Below are 17,419 nucleotides of genomic sequence, written 5' to 3'. Positions count from 1 at the left end.
TTAAATATAAATGTGCTTTTTGTAACAAAATTGTTTATTATTCATGAGAAAAACTGCACAGTGCATCATACAGTTAATAGCAATAGTCAAATTCTGTTACCAGTTTCTTAATCAGTGCTTGGCACAATGTCTTATACCGGAACAGACTTTGGCATAACTGATCCTGTAAATGAGATTAAGGCCAGATGCTAGGGCAGATTACATTAGTGGCAAAGGGGTGTTAAGCATGGCGCAAAGGCAAGTTTTAATGATCGCTGGAAAAGAGTCTTCATGGATAAAATAAACTTCTCTGAGTAAATGGTGTATAAGAGAAAGTATGTGTGACCGCAGTTACTATTAATACACATCTTTAAATGGCTCATATACATCTGCTGATATATACCAGAGAAAGAGCATTTCCATCTATTACGAAATAGTTTTCCCCAACATATTTTCTTTTCTTTCGCTTATACATTTGTAGAAAACATCTGAACATTTTAATAGCAGAGGGAACGTTCTAATCAATGCAGGAAAAAGCATTCTCTGGTGTAAATGAATGCTCGAGGCATGTTAATAGTCTTCTAAAGACACTGCTAAGAGTAAACGATGGAGGAATCAATTACTCCTAATGACCAGAATCTTTAGTACAAATCAATACGGGCTCAGATAAGGCGCTCTGCCGAGTCGAGCATTTACCAGCTGTTTCAGCGGCTTCTCTCTGTCCCCTTTTGTATGTGTGAGTAAACAGCAGTTATGGCTGAGCAGAGCTAGAGATCAAGCTCCTGAGCCCGTTTGATATCATGAAGGGAATGGCTAAGGAGGAAGCGCTGGGCGAAGGTAATTGCAGCCAGTCCACTAATGGTAGGGAACGTCGCAATTCAGGACACCTTTAGAGCTGGACGCTCGATTACACAGGTGGTCATTGCAGTTATTTTACTCTCTCAAAAGCAGCTCTCTGTCTCTGATGAAGTCGCGCTCCGCTCTTAATCCCCCTGGCTCCAGTCATAATGGGCCTGGCAGAAAATGTGTCAGAACAAAGGTTTTTATCGAAAGGCAATTGTCAGCGACTGCCCCTAAACGTGCAAAATTTCACATTTAACACTGGCTCTTAATGCGCAGCCAAAGAAAAAGACAGGCAGCGCAGGTTTTTTTTTTTCCACAAACGCCTCATTTCATGGTCTGTTTTGTTCCACCATGTGATAAAAGTCTGCAATTTGGAAGCATAAAAAAAGCCGACCAACAAACAGACAAAACCTGCAATTCGTCTGGCAGTGTCTACATTTGCTTCCATGAGTGTTATATGACAAAGTATAACTATCTGTTTTCTGTTCTACTGGCATCAAGTGCAGGAGTGTGTGTGTGTGTCTCTCTCTCTCTCTCTCTCTCTCTCTCACCCTTTCTACCACTCTGCTTAATTAAGTCACTTCACTTGTCACTGGGCTGAATCAAATCCAAAATTTGTCACAAATTATAAAATACGAGACTGACGGGCCACAGAGCTCATTTAAGGGAATGGGACAAATATAACGCGGCCTAAAAAGATTCACAGAGCCACACTTTCAATTATCCTCCGAAGCCTCTATTGTAACCTTGTCAGGTATAATTGTGTACCACTGAGCTGTGTGACACTACATGCAGAAAAATATGTGCCCCTTCCTTTCATAATTCCCTGCCTTCGACAGGACCATTCAAAGTCAACAGGCAGGCCACAACTAAACTAAAATTTCATCAAGGATGTGGCGTCTCTGCCGTTAAATTAAACACACGACTCTGCCTTTTAGCAAGCCTTTTATTGGAGAGGTTAAATGAATGCCACTTTTTCTCCAAAGTTATTAAGTGTGATTGCTCTGCTTTGTCAGTAACTTAAGAGGGCAAGATCAATTTATTTATACGTCTACCCATCGGCAGCCTCCTCCAAAAAGTACACACAGAACAGTTCGCACGAAATGATCAATGGTTAATAAGGAGAACGCAAGTGGTTCCAAAGACAGGAATTCACTTTTCCTTGGGCTCAGCGGGCCACACAGGCAACATTCAAGCCTCAACAGTGAAACAAACGATTGCTACGACCTTCAAATTAAACCGCACAAGGGAATCTATTTTCTTTTCCAGAACGCCCACATTACATTCTGCAGACCAGTAGCAATCCTCAGCATACGGTCTGAATTCTCTCATTGCCCTTTGGGTGTGGGGTTAACAGAAGCCAATTTCATGTGCTGTTTACTTCCAATCTGTAAGCGCTTTGTATACGCAGAAAAACATTCAGTCCTACTCAACAATAAGATGACCATAGTCTGAACCACTTAATTTGCTCTGTATACTCTTCAGAGACGTTTAAACATATGATTTCTCTGTCCCAGCACTCCTTTCAATCACTTCATACAAAACGGGGGAAGCGTATGTGTGTTTGTGTGTGTGGGGGTGGGGGTTGGGTGCTAGGCGTTGGGATCTGACCTGTTTGATCTCTATAAAAATATGTGCAAATGCATCTTTTAAAATTTTTCTTATAAAAAACTTCAACAACAGCCTCAAATAATTTCCTATGTGCAAATATTTAACACCATGCATTTCATACCGGCTTGAAATCTCAAAGCAATTCAGCAAGGTGATCTAAAATACAATTGGCATTGACTCACACAAATGTCTTCACTTAAGTTTGATCTGAGTCCTTCAATATTTGTCTGTATTGCACTGACAAAGTAGATTTAAAAAAACAAAAAAACATAAAATAAATACATACAGAAATATAGAGACAAAAGTAAAAATGATAATAATTTCATGTAATACTGACAAGGATATCATCTGGATAGTGAGAGCATTTTGGTCATTTCAAGGAAAGGCAAGGTGTTGTTGTGGAGGTGCTTATCTTCTGTTCATTCCACATTCCTGTACTTGGTGAAGAGGTTGTAGAGGACCCGTAATGTGGACTTCAGGTCACAGTTGACAATATCTGCCAGGACACACAAGGAATAAACAGCGAGAGTGTAAAGAGAAGCAGTAGTTCAGGCAGCAGCTCAGAAGATACTGTACACTATTCTGTGGTTCAATAATACATATACGGCTCTACACTCTCCAAGAATTGTCAATAATATAGTACACTCAAGGGCGCATTTTAATATCGGAAGATAATTGTCCTGTCCCTTCGTAGCTGTACATTATTAAATTGCATTGATTTCACACACCCTGTATTAACTCAATGCTTTTTTTTTATATATAAGAAATGTACCCTTTTGAAACCTTATAAATGTTTCCATATCCTTGTGAAAAAAGAGAATACAGTGTGAGCTTTAAACGATTGAACAATTAGGCCACTGTTGTACATTGGAGGGTACATTTACAATGGTTTTGCATTTATTCATTCATTCATTCATTATCTGTAAGCGCTTCTCCAGTTCAGGGTCGCGGTGGGTCCAGATCCTACCTGGAATCATTGGGCACAAGGCGGGAATACACCCTGGAGGGGGCGCCAGTCCTTCACAGGGCAACACAGACACACACACACACACACTAACACATTCACACCTACAGACATTTTCGAGTTGCCAATCCACCTACCAACGTGTGTTTTTGGACTGTGGGAGGAAAACCACGCGGACACAGGGAGTACACACCAACTCCTCACAGACAGTCACCCGGAGCGGGAATCAAACCCACAACCTCCAGGTCCCTGGAGCTGTGTGACTGTGACATTACCTGCCGTGCCGGTTTTGCATTTAGTGAACGAAAATATACCTATACAGTGCCATTTCTGCTGACACTGTATGAACAGCACTGGTCCTACGTCATGTATCATATCAATGTTAGCAGAAGATTTTGGATCTAATTTCTTTAAATGTCAGAGTATAAATATTAACCACTGGAATGCATCACATTGTAGTGCCGGTCCCAAAAGCCTGGATCCACAGACAGGTGTTTGTGGGTTCAAGTCCCGCTCCGGGTGACTGTCAGTGGGGAGTTTGTTGTGTTCTCCCTGTGTCCGTGTGGGTTTCCTCCGGGTGCTCTGTGTTCCTCCCACGGTACAAAAACACATGTTGGTACATGGATTGGTGACTCAATCCATAGGTGTGAGTGAATGTGTGAGTGTGTGGTGCCCTGTGAAGGATAGGTGCCCCCTCCAGGGTGTGTTCCTGTCTTGCACCCAATGATTTCAGGTAGGTTCCGGACCCACCATGACCCTGAACTGGATGAGCAGTTACAGACAATGAATGAATGAATGAATGAATGAATGAATGAATGTGTTTCATTCGTATTACTACAAAGCCATGTGGGTGACATCCCTTCAAAGCAAATAAAGGTGAGGGGAACAACTTTTTTTGTCGAAATATTTAATAAGCCATAGAAAAGAGATTTTTAAATACCTTGTGCCTACACATATAATGTTATTAAGCTATTCCTGCATTATGAACTCATCCTCATCATGACCTCATCATGGTTTTACTCCCACTTAAATTTGATGACTTTATTTGAGTCATAGTTTCACTACAGTAACATTTTTTTTTATCAGAATATGAGATAAGGCAACTAAACAGAAGCTCCATGATGCTTGTTATCCCATATTATGAAGTGTAGCAAACTGAGGATCAGTCATCAAATTCAGCGTGCAATCACTGTTTACATCAAAGCTAGTGGTCTCATGAAGTGATTAGCATCGCATTTAGTGAAGCATGAGAGCAAAATTAAAGAGAGCTCTAAGTACTCAACAAATACACATGGCAGTACTTATTGCTAACTTGATTAAAGTACGATTGTTTGTAATCAGGCAAGTTGGCTTAGCTTTTCTGAGCAAATGAAGTCTTCTAAAACTGATTACAGTACTTCAGTATGTGTTGCGCTCGACAAAAATCTACAGATGTAAGTAATTGTAAAAATACAAAGAACACACCCTCAGGCCTGGGCTTTGGTTTCTCCAAACCTCCATCTTGCATCAGCTCAAAAGAAAAAGCAACATTGTGGACCTACAATAGAACATAGGACAAATATATGAAAATTGACAATAGAAGAATGTCCTTTGTTAACAGATTGCAAGTTCAGAGCAGATATGTTTCAAGAAGTTGACAATGTTATTAAAAAAATTCTTTCTCAGGCAGAATGTCCTTGGTTGCATATGAAAACATATTGAATAAAGTACACTGCAAAAGACGGAGTAGACTACTACAAATGACCAGATTTTACCTTCTATCAGTAACCAAACTTCAATTTACCGCTGTTCCAAGAATAAAGAATAATGCGCTGAAAGCATTGAGTAATTCACAGCTAGCCATGTAGGAATTGTTGTTGTTTTGTTTCATACACCACATGGTTTGTGAACCATTGCTCATCCAATATTTCTACTGAAAATAAAGGTTTTACATTTTTTTCCATCCCTGTGCTGTGAGGGTTTGATGGCATTTAGCCATGAAAACATTAGAGAAGTCAGGCACTGATGTTGGATCATTAGTTTTATATTACAAACACCACTCTAATTGTCCCAAGGGTGGAGCTCAGTCACTCCATACAACAGCCCCACTGCTCCACAGTCTGATGGTGAGGGGATTTATATCCCACTAGCTGAAACTAAACACAGTGACCTTAGACTTGCAGCAGTTTCAGAGCAATCTAGCAAGCTTTTCTATGCAGATGAACCACCTTTGCTTTCACACTTCTGTCCCTTATAGATAAAATAACGTAAATGAAAGCACAGCATTACCTTGTGTTCAAAGTTTTCCGGGGTAAGGAAAAAACTGTAGAGAGGAACAAAATATCCTTCAAGGAGACCCATCAACAGGACCAGGTACACACCATCAGCAAACTAATAATGAAAATCATCAGAACAAGAATGTAAATATTTATACAATTTAAAACATTGCGCTGAATTTGCTTGATTATTTCTACATTAATTAAATCCATCATTTATTATTCATTCATTTACTTTTGCCTTTCTCCCATTTACCTTTAGCAAATTTTTGTTCTTGTTATATATTTTATTATATAATTATACAGTTGAATCCAAAAGTTAGGGTGCCCATGATCAAACAGCATGTTTTTCCTTAATGAATATAAGTACACATCCTCTGCAGAGTACACATTTCTGTATTATTTAAAGGCTGTGTATGATTTCAAGCCAATGCACCTATTGAATGTTTCCTCATGGTTCACTAACAGTGATCTCCTTGCGTGCTGAAAAACATTCTGCGCTCATACTTAGCCTTGGCTCTGTGAAACATGGCAAAGAAAGTGTCTCGGACAGAGGAACACAACATTATTACAGCCAATTAGCAACAGGGGGCGTTCGTGCTTGTGCACAGGATGGGGGAAGGGGAAAGGAGGGGTAAATTATGTATGATACGCAAGTCATGTGCATGAATTTGGGGGCGGAGCTTCTGCAGCAGCACTTAAGAGATAAATATGAAGTCAATCACTTAATGTTTTTAAGTGTTGTACTAACAAGGAAAAGTAATGTGTAATTATTTCTTATGATAATATTTCTTAATGTGTAATTACTGAATTGAATATATTAAAAAAGATATTACACAAAACGTGGCCAAAGCAAATGTAAAGATATACTTCATATTTACATTGTTTCCAATCTGTAACAATTAATACATTTCATAAAATGGAAATATAGTGGCCAATACATGCGCTCCCTGTAGGTGATGTGGTATATTACTGTTACTTCTTGTTTAGAATATAATTTAACACCGCTGTAATCTTACCAACATAAAAAATGTAGTAATGCATCATAAATTATGCAAATGATGCGAACACTTGTACACATTATGTAAATATTTGTACACATCTGGCAAGTAAATTCAATATGTTTTTCAGTATATTACCTGCGTATCCAGCTCAGAGACCTCCAGATTCAGCTTATTTAAATGCTTGTTCACAAATGTGATGAGTGTCTGCAGGAGAGGCATACAGCATGAGATGACCTTCAGGGGCAATGTTTCATAAGGAATCAGAATGAATGAGGTGTACCTACTTTTTTTACCACGTTCAGCTTGTCTGGTGCATGGTCAAACAAGGTGTCAAATGCATCTCGCTCTGTGTGAAGATGAGGGAAAAGACAAATCATTTTATTGTATTCACCTTCAGATGTGTTAAAGCAATATATGTCACATATTTGTTTTCATATTAACAGTTTGATATACAGTCTCAGTAGCTAAATAATGAAGTCTATTACGTGGTAATTAAGTCTATTATCACTTAGCAGACTAACATGGTTTCAAGCAAGTATGCGAAGATGTTGATCTGATAACTGTAAAAAATCAGATTTTTTGAGTAATCTGATCAACACGTTTACATGCACGTAGGAAATCAGATAATGGGAAAACATGAGTTTACAAGAGTCTGTCAATAATCTGATTTCTATTTTGCCGCAGTCAATAATATCACAGAAATGTCTGACAAAATTCCTGCTGTGGCTTTTTGTAAACATGTTCTCGTTTTACCTGCACGTGAAGCTTATTTTCTTATGATTTCTAATATTACGCAGTGCTGCTCTTCTCTGCGCTTTCTCTACACTGCTGCTGTGACGGAGACAAGCTTGTACTTGGACGCAGCATGTGTCCCTCAGTTACAGACAGAGACTGGAGCTGCTGGACACTTGTTCGCGTAAGGACTGGGGGGAGTGAACCGTACCTAATGAATTCTCAGATACAGAACGGTGAGAGAACTTCAAAATATGTGTCAGAGGCGGCTCTACACTCCGGTTATGAGTCCGGTTATGTTTGCATGCATGCGCGAACAAGAAATCTGGGTGAAATCGAGGTATGTGAACTGAGGAATCACAGTAATGAGCAATAATCCAGCTCTCTTAAACTGACTTCTTCATTTGATTTCTAGACCCCTCTCTGATATCAAAAATCGGAGTATACTGTTTGCATGGCCACTTGAATAATCAGATAATCTGATTAGGAAAGGACAATTAAGTGCATGTAAAGCACAATCATAAATAGTCTTGCTCTTTAAAATGTGTACGTGAAAACTCAGAGTTCAGTAAACACCTTTAAGTTAAAAGTTCAATATTGTACAGTGTAGCCTTTTAGCTCCAGTGAAGAACAAATGAAGCAAACTTCAAACAACAAACATTTGGGAGTTTGGTGTGAAGTGGATCATCCACAAAACTATAATACAGACATTTACTTTTTATTTTTCCTTTAAAAAGATTGAGAATAAAAGATACAAACCATGCCTTCCTGAAAGTGCCCTGTGAGACAAGGAAGACAAAATAGAGAAAGAATCTCATTTAATAATAAAAAAAACTCAATAAGTGAAAACAGAAAACATCAAATAGCATTTCATGATTTTAATTCAACACTTCAAACTTGTTTCCTTACTTTAAAACTAATATACAATTTAGATGTTTCTGAGTCAGTGGCCCACATACAGTCTCCTGCATTTAAGGGGTTAATGTAGAGGGTGAAATCAAGGGGTCCTGATTGAAAGGCAAACAAAAAGATTAGCAGGGGAGAGGGCCATGTTGTGCTCTCAGTTGCGAAGCAATCAAATGTAGTTGGGCTTTAGGATGCTGGCCTGGTGGACGTCTGCCCACAAGGTTGCCAGGTTTGCGCTGTTCACGCCAAATTGGGGAAGTTTGAAAATGCAATTGGGAGAGGAATAGTCGGCTTAATCCACATCTTGGGCGTGTGCATGTAATGACAAAGGAACTGTAATTAATATTAAGAGAATGAAAATAAACATGCTTATAAGTGCTATGAGCTGAGAACATAAATATAAATATAAAATAAATGTATATACATAATATAAATATTATTTAGAGATAATAAAATCCCTGTTTCTTCAATCCCTTCTATTCTTTTGGAATTTTTGGATCAAGAAAGATGATATCCACAAGAAAATCGAATCGAAAAATTTGTAAATAATGGAACTGAGTACATTCTAGTACTGATTAATCTACTAGTTGAAATAACATGAATTACATTCATCGTGTACTTAAATCAATATAATTAGAAACCACTTCTAGCTTGGACACAAATTATGGGTTAGTTTCAGCTTCAGTTGTGTGGTCTTTAAGCAAACTTTGGTCATAAGATTTTTCCCCAGACCTGGCAACCCTGTGTGCCCATCAGCGCCTCGCCTTCACGCTCAAATCTGCCCCGGCAGAGGCATGCCTGGGCAGCTGCTGCCCGAGAGCCCCACAGCAGCCAAGAGCCCTCGCTCTGTCTTATCTGAGGAGGTGATTTGCGCCCGCTGGACCGCTATTAATCAGAGCTGGGCTGGGCTGGGCTGGGCAGGAGTGGAGAGCTGGCAGGAGCACTGCCACAGTGCTGCTCAAGCTCATCTCACTGCAAAGCTGCTCATCAGAATGAGGATCCAGCTCCACACCATCCAGACCACCCTCTATCCCCAGGGTCTGGCATGTCACTGTGCATTTCTCACTTTTCAACTCTGGAGATTCTCTGAGGTTCCAAAAGCCAGGGCCACCTGATTTTCAACCTTTTTCCAAAAACATTGTTTTAAAGATTTAACTCTCTAACATACAATGTGCCAGACTCTATTCAAGTATGAAGTACACAAGTTCAAAGCTCCAAGGTTTCAACAACCAGGGCCACTGATTTCCTGCCTTTTCCAAATTTCCAAATTTTCCAAAAAACTACTTTTCTCTGATTGTCTCAGTAAACTATTGTGAGGCTTCAATGGAGTCATGTTTAATGTTTCAAAGTTCCCATCAACCGAGGCCACTGATTTTCCCCAAATTGGCCATAAATATTTATCTCAACAACACTGAGGCTGTCAGAAAATGAATACAAACAAAGCAAATACACATTGGCCAAGTTTAAACTTGGCAGGTTTGGTTAGATTAAAGCAAACCTTGGTGTGATTGCTGTTAGTACGATTTGTCAGAACAATTGAGAACACTGCTATGTGATCCCTGGTGTACACCAAGTAAATGGACAGAGAACCCAGAACCAGAACATGGAACCAATTAAATACATTGATTTGGTTATGGAAAAGATGTAGTTGTGTGATGTACTCCTCTTGCTTTTACCAGGCAGTTAAATGAAGAGTCTCTGCCATTAAAACGTTCCTGAGGTATTTTGAAGCCGTTATTAAAAAAATCAATATACACCTTTGGCTGTACACATCAGTTACATTATGTATTAATGCATTATGTTTCACGGTTGTATAGAAGCAGTAATTGACTTAAGGGTGTGTGTTACAGTGATTTCATTATTGAAATCCATAGTAAAACATGGCACTGGATTTATTACTGCTTACAATTAGCACAAAAGTGATGGAAATCAAGATATATAAAACATATTTTCAGCAGTTATCATTTGGTGCAGTGTACAAAATGCAGATGTGAAACTGCAACAGTTTATATTTGTAAATTTTGATCCATTTTTAGTCTTAAAGGCTACCTCAATTTAGTATAGTGTCATTTCTAACCACAAATTCAACCTTTTGACACCCGTATTCAACATCTCTTTATCAGGGGAATCTAATTCAGTCCTTTGTATGATATTAGCATATCCAGTTTCATTGGCACAGCTGTGTATTTTAACTGATGAAAATTAATGATGACATACTCTGTGTTACCAGTAATTTCCTCCTGGACCTGTCGAGAATGGAGAATGCCCTCACGTTTCTGTGGAAAAAAAAAACAGAAAATGCTACTAAATACAATGTAATAGATCACAGACAAAAAATAAATAAATAAATATATAACAAACCCACATAGTGGCTTGCTACTAAAAAGCTTTAACAGTCTTACAAATCAAACATGAAAAACAAGCTGGAAGTACCTGGACTACAACAACTTGAATGGACACATGGTCTGGGAGACGGATTGGAGCTCGGAAATGCTGAGACAAGGCCACCAGCAAGTGTAATATAGCCACTATGCTCTTGGCATGGACCGCTAAGAAAGAAATACTGATGGTCAAGGCAAAGTTAAAAGACCAAAACAGTTACTAAACAATGGACTGAGTCAAAATCTAGTGACTAAACATGGTCCACTCATATATTCAAAAGGATTTTGGAACTATTTACAGTCAATGTTCCATTTGATGTTTCTGGAGGACACTTTAAGGCTGTCATTGATCTTTTCCAGAACTGTTTGAAGCTTCTGCTTCTGAGCGATCTCAGACTGTGTAACCTCAGCAACATTGAGCTTCTCTCCTTCCAGCTTCTCTGAAAACCAATAACAAAAGGACATCTTCCTTTTAGAGAATAAAGAGATGTAAAAACAACACATATCTAAACAAGGCTTAAAATTTCAGTGCTGCATCCAAGTAGAGTATTACCAAAGAGCTTCTGAAGAACTTGTCCATCATAAAGGTCTTCGGCCAGATCTTTGACAATGATCCGCTCTCCTACTAAAACATCGTTGATCCAATCAATGAGGACCTGCATCAGGAATAAAGATAAGACCAAGAAGTGGCATCGTATCAAGCCAAGCTTTTTTTTTTACTTATGATAAAAATATCAACTTAAACAATTCCTTCAATATGTAGAGTCAAAATTGATATATAGTACAAATTATGCACCATAATGAACCTGAGATACCTTTATCAGCTCCTGGAGCTTAGGGTCATTTCTGGAGTTCGGATCAACCATGGTGCGGACTTCATTCTCCTCTAAGGACAGAGTGTGCATACAATTTTAAAGCAAGCTGGAGAATGTAGGGTTGAAAAGTGATTTTAACTCTGGCAATGTGAAATTTTACCCAACATGGTGTCCTCAGGGTCCAGCTCAAATGGGGTCGGGCTCAGGGGTAAGTTGATTGCATTTATGCCCTCTTCTTGGAGCTCAGAAACTTCAAAGAGCATCAATAAATGATGATTATTATTTGTGATCACTCCAAAATATAAACACCAAATGTGAAGTTATAATACACACAATTCTGGTTCCTCTCTAACCCTGCTATGTTTTATTAGTCATTGCACATGAATGACCAATTATTGTGCTATATTTCCATGTTTATTTTAATAGGGAGAGCTAATAGTGAAGACACATAATCTCTCGCTTTAGCAGCAGTATGTTCTTCACTAAGCTGTGCCTCTCATCATTAGTGGTCAGTTATGTGGTATTGGTTTTAGCAGAGGGAGGCTGTTCAGAGTGCCACATCTAATGCTATGCATTCAGGCCTGAACACGTCTGGGTTAACAATAGAGCTACAACTCAGCCCTTCAGTCAATACACATCTTACCATATTCAGTACCACAGGGGACTGGACACAAAGTAAGAGCACTTCATGATTCTGAAAGTTTGACATTTTCATGTGACCTAACTAGGGGAATAAATCCATTACCAGATTCATTATGATTCCTTTAAAAACTATTCAATACATTATAAAATCTCAAAATTATTATGCACCTACTGTAACAATGCAGCTGTCCATATTTATATACTCTTAATAATAATAATAATAAAATAATAAATTAGATTTATATACCGCCTCTCTAATACCCAAGGTCGCTTTACACAAAGAGGAGAGAATTAATTTTTTTTTACTGTTTTTATTATTATATTTTATCATATTCTTAATGGTTTTATGTTTAGTATTATACAGATATAAAAATTCATTTTTATATTTCATATTTATATTAATGATTCTGTTCTTATTTATATCACAGTCTGCATTTTGACAACTGAATGACTATATTTTGACACTTTTTAATAAAAACAATAACCTATACAAGACTTTGAAATTTTGAATTTTTTTTCTATGTTTCAGGTTAATTAAATGAATGCTGGTTGAATAAAAATGTATTTTCAAAAATTTATTAAGCATAAAGGTGGCACAGTGAAGTACCCCCCCCAGGGTGTGTTCCTGCCTTGCGCCCAATGATTGCATTTTTAGATAAATTATATTGATGAAGTTAGTTTCATCTTATTTTAATTGAGTCATTTAATTTGATTTGTGTTGTTTAAATAGGCAACACATTTCTTACATTTTAAATTTGCCACATTAAACAGCATACACCAAGATGGCCACAGACTGGACAGACTTGCCTATAAGGACTTTGTCTCTATGTTCTCTGCACCATGAAATCTCACCAATGCTGGTCAATCAGTACAGCCCTGCTTCACATGCCTATAAGAAAATCCTGTCAAACTCTAAGCCAACATCCCTGGAGACATCAACATCCTGTTTTTAATCAGCTCTTGCATTACGTCAGCAATCTTGATCATACTCAGCTGAGTGCCAGCAAAGGTCAAGGACTTTACAGGCAAAAAACATATGTGTTTATAACACATCTCAGCATAGTCGTTCAATTTTAAAATGTAAACCCATACTACTTGTTTAGTCCTCTCCCTTGTGGAAAAAACATGCTTGCTTGTCTCATGTATGTCGCTCCCTCTTTTACTCTCTCTGATAGATTCTGCATGTCTCAACACTCCTGGCTAAATATACTTCTGCCATATGGGACCAAAGAGGCTCTCAATGGAATCAGATAAATCCAAGTAATTTGCGTTCACCTCCATGGCCCAGGCTTTAGTGGTTAGGGCTCAGCTGTACGCAAAGCAGAAGAAGGCTAATACATCTTTCTTGGGAGAAGCACTATTCCACTCAAGACTCATTTGTTTTTAGCTGAAGAAAAAAAAAACATGCGCTCTTTATTCTGCTTATTAATATTTTATGGTCAACCTGATCGTAGTTAGCCCACTGCTCTGTCTTTAAGCTTAAAAATGTAGCATACATAGACATTTCTACTCGGGAGTATATCAGGACCTCCAAGTGATGGTCTCCTGTGATTCATTTTGGGAGGCAGCGGCCAACACGTTTCCATATAAGGTTAAAGCGCGGCCTTGGAGCCTTTTGTAAACACTTGGAAGGGGTGAGTCCTACATTGCCTGAAGGACTGAAAAGTGCAGTGGACACACCAGCAAGGCCTTTGTGAACAGAGATTACACTCCTGTGAATGGGCTCTATTAAAGCGTAGTGAACCAGTATACATCAGGGGTTTCAATGTATGATGCTTGTTGACAACAGTTTCATATTCAACATCCTATAGGTTAGTTCAATATAAAATAGGCTCTCTCTAAAATAGGATCTCTATTACTGTAAGCAACAGAGATATTGGCATCGTAGGATAATTCATTTTACAAAATTCCTAATATCCAATATCCATGTATTTTCATGTACATGGCAGACAATGCTTGTAAACATTTGTGAAATATAATATTTAAGATTTAATTAATGCTTTATATATATATATATATATATGTGTGTGTGTGTGTGTGTGTGTGTGTGTGTGTTAGTGAATGAACGGAGAGTCACAGAACATGGAGCAATATAAATTTAGATGAATCAAAGAGGCTTAAGGAGCACAGGGACAAAGCAATGAGCGAGAAGCTTGTTTAGAAGGCTTTTAATGTCTTTTTTCAGTTTAATTATTTTTTTCATTTGATATATACCTACAGTATATTACATTCTCTACATACGAATATTCAAAAAATGTTTAATAGCTGAGTGTTTAATATTTGTTTAAATAAGGGCCCTGCGTGAGGCAATGTGTTGTTACCATCTCATCTACGATGAAAAAAGTCAGCCACTACCCATCATTAGATAGATTCTTCAGGAGGGTGGATAAATGTGAGTCTCACCATGCAATTGAACAAGTGTCATCAACATCAGGCGTTACATCTTGCCTTCTGTCTATTATTACTCATGACAAATCTCCACCATCTCCCACTACCTCCTCCAAGTTTACTTTGGATACAAATCCATTTGAATAAAGTTGATTAAGTGCTATTTGTACGCTCAATCAACATGAACATTTTCACAATCATCAGCCCCTGAAAATTGAATGCATCTCAACTTACTTTGCCAAATGCTCTTGTTTGGTGCCATAACTGTTTTCCACCAGAGAGGTCGCCTTTTCCAAACTCGCAAAACTTACATAATTCAGCTTTAAACAGGGTTTGCACTGTTATAAATTGTTGGTATGAAACATCAGTCAAATCTAAACATCTGGCTAATATCCGTAATCACTGATTTTAAAACAACATCCCACAGACATATATTCCTAATATCTACATCAAATATTCCTGTATATTCTTCCAAACCACTGGTCATTAGTAAAAGATGGGCAGAATGAACTTCCACAAGTCTTAATACAGACCTATTTCATAATAATAATTTGGCCTATTTTGCTCATATTTCTAAGATGTCGTTCCTAAATTCAGTACAGATTATGACTCAATTCAGGCAAATCAAGTGCAAATTAGTGGACTACACTGTAAACTTGCACAAACAGAGAACTCAAAATGTAATAAACCTAAATGCACTAAAAGAGTCAAATGCGGGCAATGTGAGCTAATTAAGTAAAATACTGTTTAAATGAGATCTCTGAATGAAAAATATAATACAATAAATGAATAATTAACTTAAAATATAGTACAATTCAAAATAGTTAATTGTAAATTACGTTGAAAATAACCGACAGAAATCTAAACGTATGTAGTGTTTGGGGGAGACAAACTTATTAAGCCATTCTAAGTAGATAACTAAGAAATGAAACATCAATAATCCGCCGTTTTACTTCAACGGGCGGAGAGTACCGTTAACTGTCCTGTGGAGAAGAATAAAGGCCCGAAAGCCCGCATTAGCTCACACCTTCTTTTGCCTTTTTCCGTCTCGCCAGAGTTCCTCCGAGTTTTCCCAGAAAGGAGTCGTCCTTCTTCCTGGAGGGGGGAGATTTGGGGGTCGGGGGTTTGGGAGACGAAGGAGATTTTTGAGGAGACGAAGCCATGTCGGTGCCCTAACGGTTCCTTTCGCCGCTAAAGGCTAAATCTGGGAATGTCCACACAGGGTTTTCACTGCTCTCGACAGAGAAAAACACCAGAGGAATGCCGAGTATTTCTGCTTCCACTCAGCCGACTCCCAGTGGCCTTCTCTCTCCCCAAGTCCCACCCTTTTCTCCTGCCTCAGTAAACCACTGGTTCGTTACATTCCCGGCTACCGTTAGTGCTACAACTTTTGAATTCCACATTCAGTCCGTCGGACTATTCCGAGAACCTTTTAATGGAACTCAACGTTTTCAGACGTTGACACACAATTCATGTCACTTTAACAAATTAATTATACACACACACAAAATATATAAAAATAAAATAAAGAATTTTTAAGATATTCTCAGCTTAGCAAGCACAAATAATTTATATTAGATTTATTTGGGTTGAACAACACTGCTTTGTGCAGGACTACATGATGATATTCAATATATAAGCTGTTATAAGCAATTAGCCAGATTACACTGCACTGTTCTTGGGGTGAAATGTAAACAATTAATTTCAGAATTGGTCATAGTTTTACACACTTTTACACACTATACCAGATTACAGGGTTAAATGTCTGTTCCAAGGCTTTGCTTACTGCACTTAATGATGCCTATAGACTCCTGTGTCTAACATCTCCAGCCTAATTCTCATTAACATTTTTAGCATGCAGCACATAGTTTAGCCTATGTTAATATAAACCATAATTCATCTTGAATATGGACTTTTTATTGGCTGGTCCTATCCATTTCCCTGTTTGTTTTAGCTTAACATTAGCTTGTAAAGCTCACATGAGCCATGTAACTGGCACATTGGCTTATTTTTTATTACCTTTTTCATTTACCTTTCATCTACCTCAATTATTACCTTTAATCATTTATTTTTGTCAGACAAAGGATTGAGGGAATCGCAGTTTATCTACTGAATGCCAGTGAAACGGCGATCCACAAACTGCTTACTAACACACACTTCTGTCTAGGAACGTGGTACATTCTAAAAAGTGTCCAACAACAGACACATACACCTATATTACATATAACAAAGTTCTGTGCCATTTTTTAACTCAATGTGTTGTCTTTAACTGAACACATAGGTCTAGAATGTGTTTGTAACACATGTTTTAAGAAACTTTAGTCTATGTGACTTGAGCTAGCATTGATACAAAGCATTGTTAAGAAATTGCTGTTTGCTCTTTTCAGCCCTAACAATAAAATGATCAAGAATCCATTTAACATTCTCTTCCAGATGTGTTAAGCTGTCCAGTGGCACTATGTTAATGGAAGTTCAAAAACAAGTGGTGGACAGCTTCACATGTCTCAGAGAAAGCATGTGCACTTCTTCACACTTCCTCTTTGGTAGCTTTGTGTGTGACTAAGAAACAACAAATAAGTGGAATTTGTAATGACTAAATGGTGGAGAAAAAGGGAAATATGGAAGACAGAAAAATCAGCATTAATTGTGTCTCCACATTCAGTAAGGAGGGTGGTTAGTGGCAAAGCATCACAGCTGGGGACTGTCTTGCAAACTGCAATCAAATACCACCTATGTAATGACAACATTTTGGAAGGGTTGCCAGAGGAAAGTCCTGGTGACATGGGCAACAAACTTAAGTGCCTAAAGTTTGACAAACGATATTGGTACTTTCAGTGGGAAAGTGTTTTATGGTCAGATGAGACCAAAACTGAGGTTTTCTGAACAAAAAGCAAAATAT

The 17,419-nt window shown here is 38.1% G+C and overlaps 1 protein-coding gene across 1 annotated transcript; it reads right to left on the bottom strand.

Moving 5' to 3' along the window:
* Positions 1–15,906, bottom strand: parvab (parvin, alpha b). Its single transcript, XM_066648032.1, has 13 exons — positions 15,548–15,906; positions 11,651–11,740; positions 11,491–11,561; positions 11,229–11,331; positions 10,975–11,115; positions 10,728–10,843; positions 10,512–10,570; positions 8,148–8,167; positions 6,941–7,002; positions 6,792–6,860; positions 5,666–5,767; positions 4,862–4,934; positions 1–2,929 (listed from the first exon to the last, which is right to left on the bottom strand). Exons 1-13 carry the CDS (start codon positions 15,681–15,683, stop codon positions 2,853–2,855), a joined length of 1,119 nt encoding a protein of 372 aa, XP_066504129.1. The 5' UTR covers positions 15,684–15,906; the 3' UTR covers positions 1–2,852.
* Positions 15,907–17,419: the final 1,513 nt, after the last annotated feature.

Source organism: Hoplias malabaricus, chromosome 16, assembly GCF_029633855.1.
Source record: "Hoplias malabaricus isolate fHopMal1 chromosome 16, fHopMal1.hap1, whole genome shotgun sequence".
In the NCBI taxonomy this organism is placed as follows: domain Eukaryota; kingdom Metazoa; phylum Chordata; class Actinopteri; order Characiformes; family Erythrinidae; genus Hoplias; species Hoplias malabaricus.
Note: the sequence above shows the minus strand (reverse complement) of the source record. Positions and strands in the feature narration are given on the sequence as shown.

Excerpts from the sequence above, each read along its gene's own strand:
- parvab (XM_066648032.1), bottom strand. The coding sequence starts at position 15,683 with ATGGCTTCGTCTCCTCAAAAATCTCCTTCGTCTCCCAAACCCCCGACC. Across the intron at positions 11,332-11,490 it reads AGCTCCAGGAGCTGATAAAG|GTCCTCATTGATTGGATCAA; the intron begins GTATCTCAGGTT and ends TTCCTGATGCAG. Across the intron at positions 4,935-5,665 it reads CGGAAAACTTTGAACACAAG|GTCCACAATGTTGCTTTTTC; the intron begins GTAATGCTGTGC and ends GTTCTATTGTAG.